Here is a 14956-nt window from a genome sequence, read left to right as displayed (position 1 = left end):
CCAGGTGCATCAGGAAATCAATAGAAATAAACTCGTCCCTTCTGGGGTAATGAATTATCTTTTTCTCTATTCCCCCTTCTGTCTCCTGTTCTTATTTCCTAAGGCAAAACACCTGGACCAGGTGGGGGTCACGGGGAACATGTCAAGTCCAAAACCGAGCCAAACTTGTTTTTCCATCGGTTTCCACCAGGACTGTTCATGTTTTCCCCCTGACCCTCGGCCGTAGCACGGGAGCGGCTTCTCCGTGCGACCCCCGGGGGTGGCGCAGGGACCCCACCCGCTGCTCGGGAAAGAGCCCAGCCCGGCCCCAGAGCCGCGGCGGTGCTGCCGCCGTGTGGGCAGAGCGCGGCACTGCAGCCGGCGCTGGGAGCGGGCGGGGGCCGCGGGGAGAGCGGAGGGGGAAGGTGCCGGCGGCAGAGAACGATGGCAGCGGCGGGCGGGGGCCGCGGGGAGAGGCCGGGGTCTGCTCTCGCAGCCGAGTGTGTCTGCAGGGACCCGTCCGCTCCCTCCCCGCAGCGTGCGGGGCCGGGAAGGCGTGCGGAGCGGAGCGGAGCGCCCGCGGTCCCGCAGCGCTGTCGCCGCGGGAGCGCACGGCTGGCTCGTCATCCATCACCGCGTCCCGCCCCTTAGTGGCCCGCCGGGCCGGGAGAGATAACAGCGATAAACGCAGCCCGAACGCCAATTGTTCCTGCTGCAAATCGGTCCTTGCCTCTTGGCGAGGGAGAGAAATGTAGCTGAGCCTTGACTGAAAAATTCCGGGAAAGCTGCCTTGTCCTATTGCTTTGCCGGATTAAAAAAGCTTCATACATAAAAACAGACCAAATGAATGAAGAATTTACAAACATCTATATTTTGTGTTAGGAATTGTGTTAAAATTAGGAAAACAGCTGAAGACACTGATTTATACAACTGTGACTATTTCAGGCAATGAAGGTTTACATATCACAGTTTAACAAGATAAAAGATCTCCCACAAAATACACAGATGACAGACAACTCATCTGAATTTGACAAAACACAGCATCGAGTACACGTGTAATGTGATGAACAGTGCCAGGTCATTCCCCAGTTAGGTAACATACAACCTCTTGAATAAGGCAATTCAAATATAACTCTTAATTCAAATCACAACATACCCAGGCAGCATGCAGGGAAAAGTCATTTATTTTGTATATTGAAATGACACAACTTGCAACATGTTTCCATTTTATGTAGTTAGAGCAACAGGATATAAACCATTCAAATAATATATATATATATATTTATATATATCTCAAGTCAACAGTTGTCTTTACTGGAATAAAGATTATCTGTTTTTGGTAAAAATAAAACTATTTGAATTCACTAATTAACAAAATGCACAGTGATCAGAAACCCAATTCTTCTCACCATTGTCTTCCCTGGCTCGCGTGCGTTTCCCTGCGGCGCAGCAGCTGCACAGCCCCGGGTTCAGGGAGCCCAGAGGAACAAGACCCCTGGCAGGTTCTCCCCGTGTGCCACCCACGCCCCATGGCAGCAGTGCTCCCGTCACACCCATCACACCTATGGCCTGGAAACGGCTTTTCCCTCCTCCCTTCCCAGTAAAACACTTACACACGTGCCTGACCTTGAGGGAATCAAAAGCTGAATTGCTTGTGGAAACACATTCACTGGAACAGGGCTTTGATTCCTTTTTTTACCAATTAATTCCTCCAGACCTTTATGACCAAGACATTTAAGAAATTGTGAATTTGCTCAGAAAGAAAAAAATCTGAGCCAAAAATCTCTTTTAAGTGGTGGAGCCTAACGGAGGTGGCTGAGGATTTATTTCCACTGCAGGAGACCTGGGGATCACAGAAGATAATGAAGGCTTTCCCTAGTATTGAAAAGTTCTTTCAAAAGGGAGAAATGAAGAAGGGAAAGAAGATTTTCTCTACAATAAAAAAAATAACCCTAGTCATTTCTCAAAGGCTAGTCTAGGCAGCTTCTCCATGGTAAAAGGCTGTACTTGCCCTGTTTTAGCTGGGTACCTGCAGGGATGGCTCCTCTTGCTGAAGTGTGCCCTGGTGGCCGAGTGTCCCCTGCCCCGTCCCCAGGTGAGGCAGGGACAGACCTGGATGCCAGCAGGATTCCCTGTGCCATGGTTCAGGGCTGCTGGCAGCAGCAGGGAGGGAATGGCTTTGGACTGAAGCCCCACAGAGCTCTGGGTGAGGGTTCCCCATGTGCCACGGGGCCTGCTCAGGGCTAATAAATAAATGGTGCCCACACGTAATGGAGAGGCTAAGATTGGGTGCAAGGGGTTCCAAATGCCCCAGGGCTGGGGAAGGGATTCTCGGGAGATTTCTCCCCTTTGGGTAAGCCACACAGCAGCCACAGCAGCAGCAGCAGCAGCCAAGGTCTTCCTGCTGGACAGCTGGCCCTGTCAGCCAGAGGAACTACGGGAGAAACCGGAGCTCAGAGAGATTCTTACTGGATCCTGTTTATCACCTTTGCAGAGTTCTCTCGTGCCTCCCTGCTACTCTATTTACTGCTCTAGTAAAAAAATCATTGGAGTATTTCTTTGCCCTTAAAGATACAAAAAAAAAAAAAATCTTCAAAAGATATGGGGAGAAAGGTCCTTTCACAATGACATTCAGAGCAAAAAGAGAGAAACGACATCTTACAGATCATTAGAGTGCTATCTTTGGCAGAATATTTAAAATAAATTATTTTTACAAATATTTTCTGCAGTCATATATTTATTTTGAATAGTTCACTTTCAGCTATAGGGTTCACTACTCTCTATTGATAGGAAAACACCACAAATATAAAAATATATGAGCTCAGCACAACTTTTAGGCTACCACGACTGTGTCCAATAATTTCAAAAGTTGTAGACTGATAGCACGGAGAATATGAAACAGGTTTTCTGACGGCGTGTGTCGGGTCAGGAGGTCCCAGCTGTGCTGCTGGAGAGCCCGGCAGGGAGGGCGGCTGGGAAGGAGCTGGAGATGCTCGGAGCCGGTCCCTGCCCTCACCGGCCGCCCTCCCTGGGGAAGGGGCTCCCTCGGAGCCCGGGCTCAGAGACGTGCCGGGCTGGGAGCGGGCGGCCGGCAGCCCGGGCGTGCTGCGAGCCCCCGATGGGCCCGGGCCAGGCCGCCCCGGCCACCCTGGGGGGAGGCAGAGTGAAATGCCCTCGGCCAGCGTTCTGCGTGGGGAAAGCACCGAGGGAGCCGCAGGCTGCCCGTGCACCGTGGCCAGGCCCTGCCCCGGGCCGGGGCTCCGCTGGCAGCCGCGCTGGCCTCGCTGGTCCCAATCCCCCTGCAGCACTGCCTCCGAGTCCACCAACACTGAGATTTACATATTTTGTTTTGTTTATACAGCATGTACAGAATATACAGCATCGGACAATTATTTCCCAGTAGACTGGAAGTGTCTCCCAAGATGACCTCTTTTATCAACAAATATATATATAAATCGACAGTAATAAAAGAGTCGTACCAACAAATATTATGGCTTTTCAAATAGTGTAGCTGCATTGTGCCATTGAATTTGTGAGGAACTGTGACAGAGAGAGAGACTGGGGGGCTCCAGCTGCCCTGAGCCCGGGGGTGACCCTCAGCTCGGGGCACCAGCTGGGCAGGGCCAGCTCGTGGCCAAGCACGGCGCAGGTGGCAGAGGGAAGGGGGAGTTCAATTTGTGACCCATGCTCTGGCTTCTCTCTCCAGGCAAACCAGCTCTCCTGCAAACTCTCAGCCCAGCTTTGGGATAATTTGGCTCTGCCCAGCCGGGGTGTGCCTGCCCTGTCCCTGCTGGGGGGACCAGGGGGCTGGTTGGGCTGTCAGAGATCTCTCTCTCTCTCTGTCAAGGTTTGCACAAGACGTCTGTCTGCCCGAGAGTGCCTTGTGGCTGTGAGGGGGACACACACAGGGTGATGGGTGACAGGATGACGGTGGCAGGTGGCTTTGGGTGCGTCAGGAAGGGTGGTCACAGCCTCCTCCTGCCTGCCTGCCCCGTGCTGCTCCGGGGGCCAGGGGAGCTCTCCTCGGGCTGCTGAGCAGGGGCACATTGGTGGCTGCCAGAGGAGAGCAGGAAAGCGACAGCCATTCCTACTGGAGCACATCCAAAATCCCAGAAGACAAATTGCCTTGGCAGTGCTGTCCCCAGCTACCACCCTGGCATGGGGTGCCCGTGAGGAGACTCAGCACACGCCTGCTGCCTGCCTCCCCTCACAGGCTGCATCCAGCCACCAGCTGTCCCCATCACCTTTCAGGCCCAGCGAGGCACTTTGAGCTCCTTCCCTCCTGCATCCCACTGGTCCTGGGAACTCTTGCTGTGGGGAGCACCTCTGGGACAGCTGGACACTCTTTCTGTGGGGAGTGTCCAGCAGCTCCCTGCCCGAATGTCCCTCCACTCCTGAGGGACATGGATTACACCTCTGCCAAGAAAGATGTGTTTCTTTCTGAGATGGTTACTCTAGAAGGAGGAGGAGATTGTTCAAGGGTGTGGAAATGACTTTTGAGAAATGGAGTGGTCACTCAAGCACCAAGGTAATTGAGCCACTTCATTACAGCGGAAAACAAGTGATGGATCTAAATTACCCCGACTGTAGGGGTTTTTAACTAATTCTCATCTCATTTATCTCTCCTTTGAAATATTATGTCCACTCCTTGCGGGCCTCTCTGGCTGATGCTCCCAGGAGGAAGCCCAGGGAGCCCAGGAGGCTCCTTTGGCTGTGCCTGTGGGATGCTGAGCCGCTGAGCCGCTCCCTTGCAGCGATGTGGGAGCGAGTGCCAAGGGGCACCTGCTGCCTTGGGGATGGGAAGGTTCCCCAGCACTGCCTGCCAGTCTGGCTGCTTTTTGCTGGCAGTATCCTGTGGGCTTGTCCTTGGGGTGGGAGGTGGAACGTGGTCTGTCTGCTCGGTGCCCTCTTGTCTCTTGATCTATGTTTTGTGGGCTTTGCCAGCAGGGCTGCGTGTCTTCCAGCAGGAGCTAGGAATCCTAGGAGAATGCACCGCCTTCTGCCGTTTGTCCACAAATAAAACTGCTGGATTGCTGAGCAATGTCCTCGACAGGTAGTCTTGAGAGCTGGGCTGTGTGCAGAGCTGTGCCTCCTAATGCTTAATGCATTATGGAAAAAAGAAGTAGCGTAAGTATTGTCAGGGAAAAAATAAATAACATTTTCCTCCTTGCTAACACAGTGCCTGTGATGCAAGAGATATTATTGCCATCTTTTGCTCTCTCGAGCTGCAAAAAGTAGTGTGTTTCCTGATTAAGAGCAAGACAAGCAGGGCTCCTGCAAGGCTCCCTGCATGGGCACATTTTTCTCAAGAGCTCGCAAGATGAAGGAGGCAACATGGGGCAAGCGAATGAAGACACAAACAGGCATGAGTTTGTTCTCCTTTGAGCAGGGGCAGTTCAGCCAAGGGCCAGCTCACCACAGGTCCTACTGCAAGGAGAGGCCAGGCAGGGCACAGGGCTGGAGCTGAAGCCCAGGGAGGCATCTCAGTATTACAGGAAACAAGCAGAAATCCACTTGTGCACCTCCCTACATCTCTGGGAGTCACAAAGCTATTGGTTTGTGAAACCTTCCACTAATGCTCCCAAACAAGCTCTCGGACACATTTGCACTGCCAGGATCCAACCTCACCCATGCCAGCCCAGCAATTTCATGGGCACTTGGAATTTCTGCATGTTTCTAAGTATCTCTGCAAAGCAGCTCATCTGCCAGAATCCCACACCCCTCGAGCAAGGAGCCTGCCAGAGGCTGTGGGCTGGGGCAGAGGGGCACACACTCCTGGGGATGGCAGTGCCATGGACAGGAAATTTCCACCAGGAAAGCAGAGCAAGGCTGTGTTCCATGCAGGTCTCATCCTCCCATCTGTAGACACTCCTCTGAGGTGGAAGTAATGGAGGAGAAATAAATCCCACCTCCACAAAGAGGTCAGGAGGTGCAGGGAGAGAGCCCTGTGGCAGTCTCCCACATGCTGCAAGGCTTTAGGAGCTCCAAGTGTGGATAAGCATCCCAAGCCATTGCAACTTGCTCTGCTTCAACTGCCCATTTCAAGCAAGGGCAGAAAAGCCTTGAACCCACAGATAAAGCAAATTAGTTTGTTTTGGAAGCAGAGAGGCATGTTTGGGTTGGGGGGTGGAGTTGGAGCATCTGTGGGACTTGATAATGGTGGAAATTCGGCAAAAAAATCTTCCACAGACTAAAGAGTGAAGGACAGTGGCACAATAAAAACTGTGCCTGTGGGTAGTGGCTGTGACTGTGCCTGGGTGATGAGCAGGAGGGTTTGTGTGGTTTGTGTGGAAGTTTGCCTACTCCTTGGTTTTAGGGGCTCAGATCCATGTGGGCCGGTTCATCTTTGCCTTGAGACACAAACAGCAAGGCTGAGCTAACAAGTGTCAGCGCAGTGAGGAAGGAAATCTGTCCCACGCAGGGAACCCCCAGCTGTGGGGCAGGAGGGAGGGACACAGGATGCTTCTCTGCAGGGAGCTTGGGAGAAGATGGAATATGAAGAGGCTTCACAGGGGAGGCAAGCACAGAGCAAGCCACAGCTGGATTGTCACAGAGTGTAGATTTTGGGACCTTGAGATGGCTCGAGGCAGAAGGTGGAGGACATCAGGTGGGATGACTAATGGTCCTTCCCACTGCCGCCTGAACTGGGGCGGGCTGTGTACTGGGAGGGCCAGAAAGCTTTCCTGGTGCAGAGCAACAGACCAGGGGCTGTTTGACTCAAAGAGATAAAAATGCTGTCTGGGGTTGGTGCCCATGGACAGCCAGAGAAGCTGGAGGCTGTGCTGTGTCTGTGCAGGAATCGAGGTGCATGCCCGTGCCCGTGCAGCCAGGGCAGGGGACATGCTGTGGCAGTGCTTGAACAAGGTCTCTGCATCTGGGACCCCTTGCCACTTGTCCCTTCCCCGTGCCCTCCGGTGCTGGGCATCCCACTGGAACACCCAGCTCCAGCAGGGCTCCACAGCACCTGCTTTGGGAACAGGGGGTGCCTCAGTGCCCTCCTGCCCGCTGTGCTGAGGGCAGCCCCAAGCTGGCATTCCCTTTGGGAAAGGGGAGGGAGCCAAGGGACGGTGCAGAGCCTGCAGGAGAGGGTGGTGAACTCCCCTTGGGGGCACTGAGTCCCAGGGGCAGGGCTGGTGTTCTGGAGATGTGCCAGAGGGACAGCAAGGCCCTGTGGAGACTCCCTGGATGCTCTCGGGGCACCCCACGAGCAGCAGATCCTGCTGGCAGCAGCAAGCTCCTGCCTGTCTCTGCTGGTAACAGCTCCTGCTTGGCCAGGCAGGCCCCTTTCCCCTGCAGTGTCCCTTCCCTCCGTGGGAGGGGTGCTGCTGGCTGGCAAGAGGTTCTTGGCACCTCCAGTTCCAACAGCAGAAAGGCTCAAGTCCTTAAAAGGTGAGGAATCTCAGTGTATTTATTGTCCCTCGGCACTTTTTGCAAGAATACGGACGCCTCTGGATGCTTTCCTGTGCAAGTCATTTTTTTACAAGATAAACAGGCTTTTCCACAGCTGTGCTGAGCACGTGTATAGGCATCAGTAGTTGGTCACTGCATGCTCAGAGAGGCCAGAGAGGTCCCTGGTGCTCTGCAAACACGTTTCTCCAGGTGGGATTGGGTGCCAAAGCTTACAGAAAATAACGCAAGGCTTTGTCCTGGAATTACACCGTCCAGCATTAAGTTTTCTGTCACTTTCTGGCTATGCTCAGCTCTGTCCCTCCAGGAATGTGGTTGAACTTCCTCCTGAGTTATGTATATGGCCACCAACGCCGACGATTCTTACCCGAGAATTTAAAAATAGCTGTAACAATAACACAGGGGCTCTGCTTCCCCAGGCCCTGCCCGCAGCAGAAATAGTGCAGAGAGTTCAGGGCCAGGCTCGTGACCAGGGCGGGCTCCAGGCCTCCCTTCTCCCCTCTGTCCTTTCAGGGGGCAGGGATGAAGAAGCACAAAGGATGTTGTGACTGCCCCTCGCCCCAGGGACAGCACGGCTGCCTGGCACGGGTGCCACGGGGGCAGGAGGCTCATCTGGGTGGAGGAGGGGTTCACACCTTGGCACTGAGCAGCTCCTGGCACAGGTGGCAGCCGGGTGGGCTCAGCCACGCGGCGCTGCGGACTGCGGCTCTTTCCTTTTCCTCTGCCCGTCTCTGAGCGGCCGGGCTGCCACTGGCATTTGCCTTCCCGCCCGCTGAGCCCTGGAGAGCTGGCAGTATGGTTTGTCCAAGATGGCTGGGCTGTCACTAGTGTGCTCCTTCGGCTTGTCCCCACGTGCTTGGCAGCGGCCTGTGGAGTTATTTGGGTGTCTCCTGTCTCTGAATGTCCTTTGGACGTGTGCTGTGTCCTTTTCCATGGAAAGGTTTGCCTTCGGCTGGTGCAGTGATGAGAGGCGTGAGAGCAAATGGGGCAGGGAAATGCTGGAGGCCAAGGGCTTGAACTGCTGCTTCTGACAACGCCCATAAACCCAGGCCTTTATCAGAGATGCTCGATGTTCTCGCCGTGCAGGCTAGGGTGGGAGGCTGGATGAGGAAGAGATGGGAGAGTTCTGGCATTGGACAGGGGTCCAGGCGCTGAGCTGTGACAAGGCGTGACTGTGCCGGGGGTGTTCTTGCTCCTGCTGCCTCCCACACTGCCAGCCAGTGCTGGTTCTTCTCGGGAGGACAGTTCTGCCTTTGCAGAGTGTGGTTGAAAGAGGAGACTGTGCAGAAGGGCAGGCCTGGCACCCCTGGGAACAGCACATCCCCTGCTGCTGCCCCGTGACCCCTCCACGAGCACTGGGCACACTCAGGTCACACTGTGCACAGCCCTGGTAACGGTGCCCAAAAGCACACAGCTGGCACACAGCGACTGCGTGGACAGGGCTGGTGTTCAGCCCGTGACTTAGGCCTTGTCCTAAGCAAGCACTGCTCCATCCTTCCCTTTGGAAAGCCCTGTGAGCAGAAGAGTTACTTAGTGTCTGCTAACCTGAGTGGCCACACAAGTCCCATTTGACTTGTTAATTACTTCAGCCAGGGCAATTCATTCTGAAGCAGCAAATGACGAGGGGAAATCACCATCACCTTTCAGCAGATGCAATGGCTGGGTGAGAAGAGCTGCTTGGCTTTCACAATGGGCGCCTGGAAAGGCACATGGGCAGCGCCGGCCCTGCTCTCTGCTCGGCCGTGTGGAAGGCAGGGCTTGCCCGGGGCCCATCTCCAGGGCTGGTGCTTGAGCTCAGCTCTCAGAGCAGGACCTCCCAGGCCCTGCAGGGAGGGTTTATCTGGGGACAGCTCAGCATGCTGGATGAGATACAGCGAAGAGCAACATCCCTGGGCATGGGGAGACTTCTCCTCCTCAGTGCTGGCTGAGCTGTGTGGAGACACAGATGGGTCTGAAATGGTCCACAGCACCTGGACTGGGGTATGGGCAGGCACCTCCTGAGAGCAGCCCAGCCTCGTGGGCTGTCTCAGATCTGCTTTGTTACCCATGGACCCAGCCCTGGTAATGCACCTCTTGCATTCTCCCTCATAGTTAGCTGCTGGCTTAACCCAGCACGGGTCACTGTGAGGCTGTAGCGAGAGCAGGAGCAGTTCCATAGAGGACACATGAAGGAAGAGCTGCTTGGCACCTTGGGGGCACACCCACGGCTCTCCCCAAGCCTGGGGCAAGCCAGCACTGGCCAGGGACGCAGCACAGGAGCAGCTCCCGGCCCCAGCAGGGTGGGCTGCCCTGCAGCTTTGTCCCTGGGTGGTTTCCTGCATCCCCCTGAGCTGTGAGCCCCGGCTGGACCGCAGCGCACACCGAGCCTGAGGCACCATGGAGATGGAGAGGGAGGAAGGGCATGGGATGGGGCAGGGGCGGCCATGCCAAGGCACCACTGCCCCTGCCAGAGGCAGAAACACGGTGAAGGCAAACCAATGAGTCAAGGATGGCTACGAAGAGGAAACAGCTGGAGGGGAGAGAAGGGTTTTCCATAGAGAATATGCAGGAGCAGTACCGGATCCATCAGGAATCATTACAAACTTTATTTCTCTGTGCATTGTGTACCATTGATAAGGATCATCACAATTAGTGGACTCACTGCCTATAGTGGTGGGCAATACACGAAGGAAAAAATGAAGCCAAACAGATGAAAATGAAATCATTGTACATAAAGGTAATCATAAACCTGAACAACCTGCACCTGTGTTTGATTTTCCCCCAAAACAATAAGAAACAAAAAAGAAGAGCCCCAAAACAAATCAAAAGTGTAAAAAGGCTCAAGAAGAAAAAAAAACCAAAACCCACAACTTCATATTTCTAGAGAAAACCTTACAGCAGGTTAATTAAAATTTCCACAGATAGTTCAAGATGAGTACAAATACCCCCAGCCAGCTGGTTATGGTACAAGCATCAGACATGGTTTTCAGCTGAGTGGGAAGAGCTCACCATGGACATGCAGGCTGGGAGTTTGCCTGGCTGGAATGTCAGGAAGCCTGGCAAAGGCCATTGGGTCAGGAGACATCTCTCAACACCAGTGCCCAGTGTCTGCTCCACGGGGAGCTCTACACCCACATTTTCCTGGCTCGGCTCTCTACCCCAGCCTGCACTCCTGGCACCAGGGGGGTGATGCTCAGTCACACCTCCCTGTCTCATCCTGTCCAGTGATTTCAGATTTGGAGAGTGCACAACACAACCTGTTCCTGGGGGATGCGTCCTGGCTACGCTCCGTGGAGTGGGAGATCTCGTACGGCCCTTCAGCCCTTACGTGGGATTACTCTGCCTCCAAATGGCTGTGGGAAGGACCAGCTTTGGGGACTGGTCCTGATGGCTTAACACTCAGAAACAGGGGCTGTCACTACACCTCTGGGGGTACAGGGAATAGCAGGGAGCCAAGGGCTTTGAGGCCACCGACTCGAAAGGCAGAAGCATGTGAGGTGCTGGGAGTCAGCCACGCTTGTTCCACTCAGACTGCTCACCCACTCCCTGGGACCTCGTGTAACACCTCCTGTGGGCAGAGGAGGCCTTCACGCTGCCTTCAGCACGTCAGAGCACCCCATCCACACAGCAGGACAGAGCCTGAAGTCTCTGGGGTGTGGGTTTGCCTCCCCTGAAAACCTACAACTGCATGGCTGTTATTGCTTCTCATGGAACCACGCCACGAGCAGTAAGTGGGGACAGCTTTCCATCCTTTCCACCCCCGCTAAGAGGAAACAAACAAACAAACGAGCAAAACCCTATGGCAAAACCGAACTAACTAAAAATAAATAAAACCCAGTGAAAAGAAAACGCTTGTAATCTGCAATGCTCAACCCACATGGTTGGAAGGACTATCGCTATAGGATGCTATATACAGATAGATTTCATTTCATTCATGCAAATGTTACAAGTACCACGACAGCATGCCCGAGGAGGCGGAGGAGTGGGAGGAAGGCTCCCGCCGCTCCGCGCAGCCTCGGCTCGGGACACGGGACACGAGGCTGCGGCTGTGCACCCCCAAAGCATGGACAGGGAAAGGTGAGGGGCATGTGGGTGGGAGATGCTAGTTGTACACACGCCAAAACGAAACAAAAAAACCAACCCCAAATCAATGACGAAAACGGTTTGTGTTCTATCCTTAGAAAGCTCCCAGTTTCCCCTTGTCTTCAGTTCGGTCTCTCGCTCCTCTCCAGCAGGGCCCGAGGGCCTGCTCCCGAGTGGCGAAGGCAGCTGGATGGCGGTGGGAGATCGGAACCCTGGCTTTCCTCTCCTTCCCTTGCCCACTGCTCTGTTTCTCACCAGCTACTCTGGCCTTCCTCACACCGGCGCACCCCGTCGCTCTCACATCCTCGTCCCGGGGCCGGCGGGTGGGAGTCAGCGGTGGAAGGGGCTCGGAGGCCATCGGCCGCTCCTGTTGTCGAGTTGCAGAAAGGGCCCTGCCCCTGGCTCCTGCCTGGGGCCGCTGCCTGGGGAGGGTCCTGCCGGCTTTGGGGTCCTGCCTAGTTCAAAGGATGCTCCAAAGCCGCTTTCCATCAGCAGGTGTGTGAACATGGCAAATCTCTTTTATTCTTTCTCTGTTCATTATACACAGCTTTATATCTATAGCTATACCTATATATCACTCTATATAGATATATATAGATATACACATATTTACTATCTCTGATTGTCCCTTTAGAAGCCCTTTATGTGGCAGTAGGCTTCCAGAGATGAGAAGAATATGTACAAGAGCCAGAGGAGGATAAAGAGTGAGGATGTGAGCAGCTTGGAAGTCCGCGGCCCGCCCAGCTCACCTCCGATCTCGGGTCTCCGCCGGTAGAGCAGCACTCCCACACTGATAAAAGCAAAAATGGTGAAGAGGGTGACGGAGAAGGCCAGTGTGCCAGGGGAGACTTGGAAGGCTTGTCCGTGAGCCGCGTGGTAGATGGCTGCGATGGACCAGGCCACCCCAATGCCCAGGAAAACGTTCACAGCGTTGCTCCCGGTGACGTTCCCGATGGAGGCATCTGCGTACTGGTCCTGCGTTGCTGCTACTTTGCTGGCAAATGTGTCTGCAAAGCAAAGATGGGGAGAAACCCTCAAGAAACACCCAGGAAAAGAGGCAAGCTTGGGGACAAATGTCACTGGCAACACCTGGGGAAAGAAAATAATGGGTGAAGGGATAGGGTACAGCCCCTTCTAATGGACATTCCAGGAAATCGAGGGACCACCTGGTTCTATTGGACCATTAGGGTCTGGAAATGCACAGGGGGGAATGTCAGTGGTCAGAAATACAGGGCTTCCCCCAGTATAGCCTCTAGCACCTTTTGCCTCCCTGAAGTCCAGTGCCTTGTGCAGGCCCTGACACTTTGGTAAAGCAGGTCATCCTCCATCCCTTGGGAAGAAAAACCGTGTGGGAGGGTGCACGCTTGCCTAGGTGCTCTGCCAGCTTTAATACCAGTGATGAAACTTGGCTGGCCATTTTAATGGAAAGCCTTGTGCCAGGCAGACCAGCATGACACTGCTCTGCACCACAGGGAAGTGCTGATTTTACATCCAAACCCACTCTGGATCTGCAGGGGGAACGAAGAGCAGGAGGAATCAGCCTGTGGGTTGGTTCAGGTGAGCACTCTCAGCTAACAATGAGAAGATGAGTCCTGAATATTTCTGCACTCTCAGATCCCCTTGGGTACACGCAGCCCAGTGTGGCTCAGGAAAAGAAAACAAGGAGGTCGTATTTCACATTTTTTAACTCTCCAGAATTTCCTTTCTGTTCCTCCTCAGCGGGCTCCAAGGTGAGATGGCAAAGTGCAGCCTGGCACAAAGATCCAGTTCCATGGAACAGGAGGGGATGAGCACACATAAGCACAGCTAGAGGGTCCAGTTGCAGCAAAGAAATCAAGTCTGCTTTATTTAAAAAAAAAAAAAAGGCTGCCATGGAAATGCACCTTGATCATGGTGCAGTAATAGAGTTGTGGGACAGTGCTGATGCCCCCATGGCATCTGCAGCTGCCACTGGGGGAGAAGGGATGAGTGTAGAAGCAACCACCTGCACTTCTGCAAGTTCGAGCTGTGCTTTCAATGCAGGGAAGGTCCCTGTCATCCCTGTCAGTGTTGATTTCTCTGCACCCTCCTCTGCCCATCTCCTGGAAAGCAGGCATGGAGGAGCCCAGTCAGCACCAGCTAACACAGCACAGCCTGGGAGCCAACTGAAACTGAAGAGTAGCCCAATGTATTCTAAAAAAGAACTTCTTAAATGCCACCTTATGCCAGCAAAAGCAGGAGGGAAGATTTTCACTGTCAAACATGTGAAGAAGCTCTGCAAAACTTCTGCTAAAGCCTCTACTGCCAGAGGTCTAAAAAAGTGCTCCTTCTTCTGTTCCATGCCCCAGACACGTTCTCTTTTGGTTCGGCTGCTTCTTCTCTTTGGCTTTGCTAGCATTAGGGCAATTTCAGGATCTTTGAGCATCTGAGTGCCAATAACTGGAAATTTGAAGGTGGTGAGGGAAGGATGGTTGGGGTGGGTCAGAACCCCTTGTCCAGAAATCAGGCTCTGCCTGCCCAGCACAGCCCATGGCAGAAGGTGAGTGAAAGGCACGGGCTCTCTTACACAACCTGACATGGGAATCCCCAGAGCTTCACAAGGTGCATTTCAAGAAGCTGCCCCAGCTCAGCAACCTCACCTTGATCCATCTGAACCCGGCCTCACACAAAGGTGTCCATGCTGGAAAGGGTGCTCTGAGTATGGACTCACACTTAATTCACGCAGGAGCAAGGCGAAAGCAGAAGATGCTTAAAATGCAGGACTGCCAATGCAGGCAGCATTTTAACTGAAGACCAATTCTGACTCTGAAAGTGGACACCATGGAGGCTGCCCACAGAAACAGATATTTCACAGTCTTTGCAGTGGGATGGTCCTTGAAATGATTCCCATGGGACTGAACCCACATCCTGGTTCTATCCTTCAGCCCAGCTGAGACTGAAAACCAATTTCTATCTGTATCTCAAACCTGTGCTTCGGGATCCTGCAGAGCACAGCCCTCCCCAACCCAACCCAACCCCAACCCCAACCCCAACCCCAACCCAACCCCAACCCCAACCCCAGCACAGCAAAGCCCGTGGCTGTGCTTACCTGGCACCGATGTCCCCAGGGCCACAAACACGACGGCAGTGACGGAGTCCTTCAGGCCGATGGTGCAGCCAAAGTGGGATGCCAGGTCGCCAATGAAAGCTGTCAGGAGGCCAATCATGAGGATGGAGACAACGAAGCAAGCCCAGCCATTCCAGTAGTCTGTGGGGGGCACGAAGGCAAAAAGGACCTTCCAGAAGACGGTCAGAAAGTGCATCACGTAGTCAAAGCAGGAGGGCAGCTTCTCCTCCCCACATTCATCGTCATCGTCATCTTCCCCTGGAGAAAACCAGCAGTGCCTGATTAGATTTGCTCGTCCTGGGGGAGGTTGCGCAAAGCTCCTGTGCAAACTGCAGCCCCCAAACCTCTGTGTCTCATGATTTGGGCCCTGGAAGGCCTTGACTTCCAAATATCTTATTTTCTGAGCAATCATCAGAGTTGCTC

General features: G+C 53.9%; 1 protein-coding gene across 5 annotated transcripts in view; it reads right to left on the bottom strand.

Annotated features, from left to right (window-relative positions):
* Window positions 1–827: 827 nt before the first annotated feature.
* Window positions 828–14956, bottom strand: part of SLC8A1 (solute carrier family 8 member A1) — a 128600-nt gene continuing 114471 nt past the window's right edge. For all 5 annotated transcript variants that reach the window (XM_085576160.1, XM_085576159.1, XM_031504207.3 and 2 more), the window contains 2 exons: window positions 14516–14791; window positions 828–12455 (listed from right to left, as the gene is read on the bottom strand). In XM_085576160.1, coding sequence (XP_085432286.1) covers window positions 12079–12455; window positions 14516–14791 — 653 coding nt within the window. In that variant the 3' untranslated portion in view covers window positions 828–12078. The remainder of the gene's footprint in view (window positions 12456–14515; window positions 14792–14956) is intronic.

The sequence above is a fragment of the Lonchura striata genome, chromosome 3 (genome assembly GCF_050655825.1).
Source record: "Lonchura striata isolate lonStrDom1 chromosome 3, ASM5065582v1, whole genome shotgun sequence".
Taxonomy (NCBI): Eukaryota; Metazoa; Chordata; class Aves; order Passeriformes; family Estrildidae; genus Lonchura; species Lonchura striata.
The sequence above is the reverse complement of the archived record's forward strand: the minus strand, read 5'-3'. Positions and strand labels throughout refer to the sequence as shown.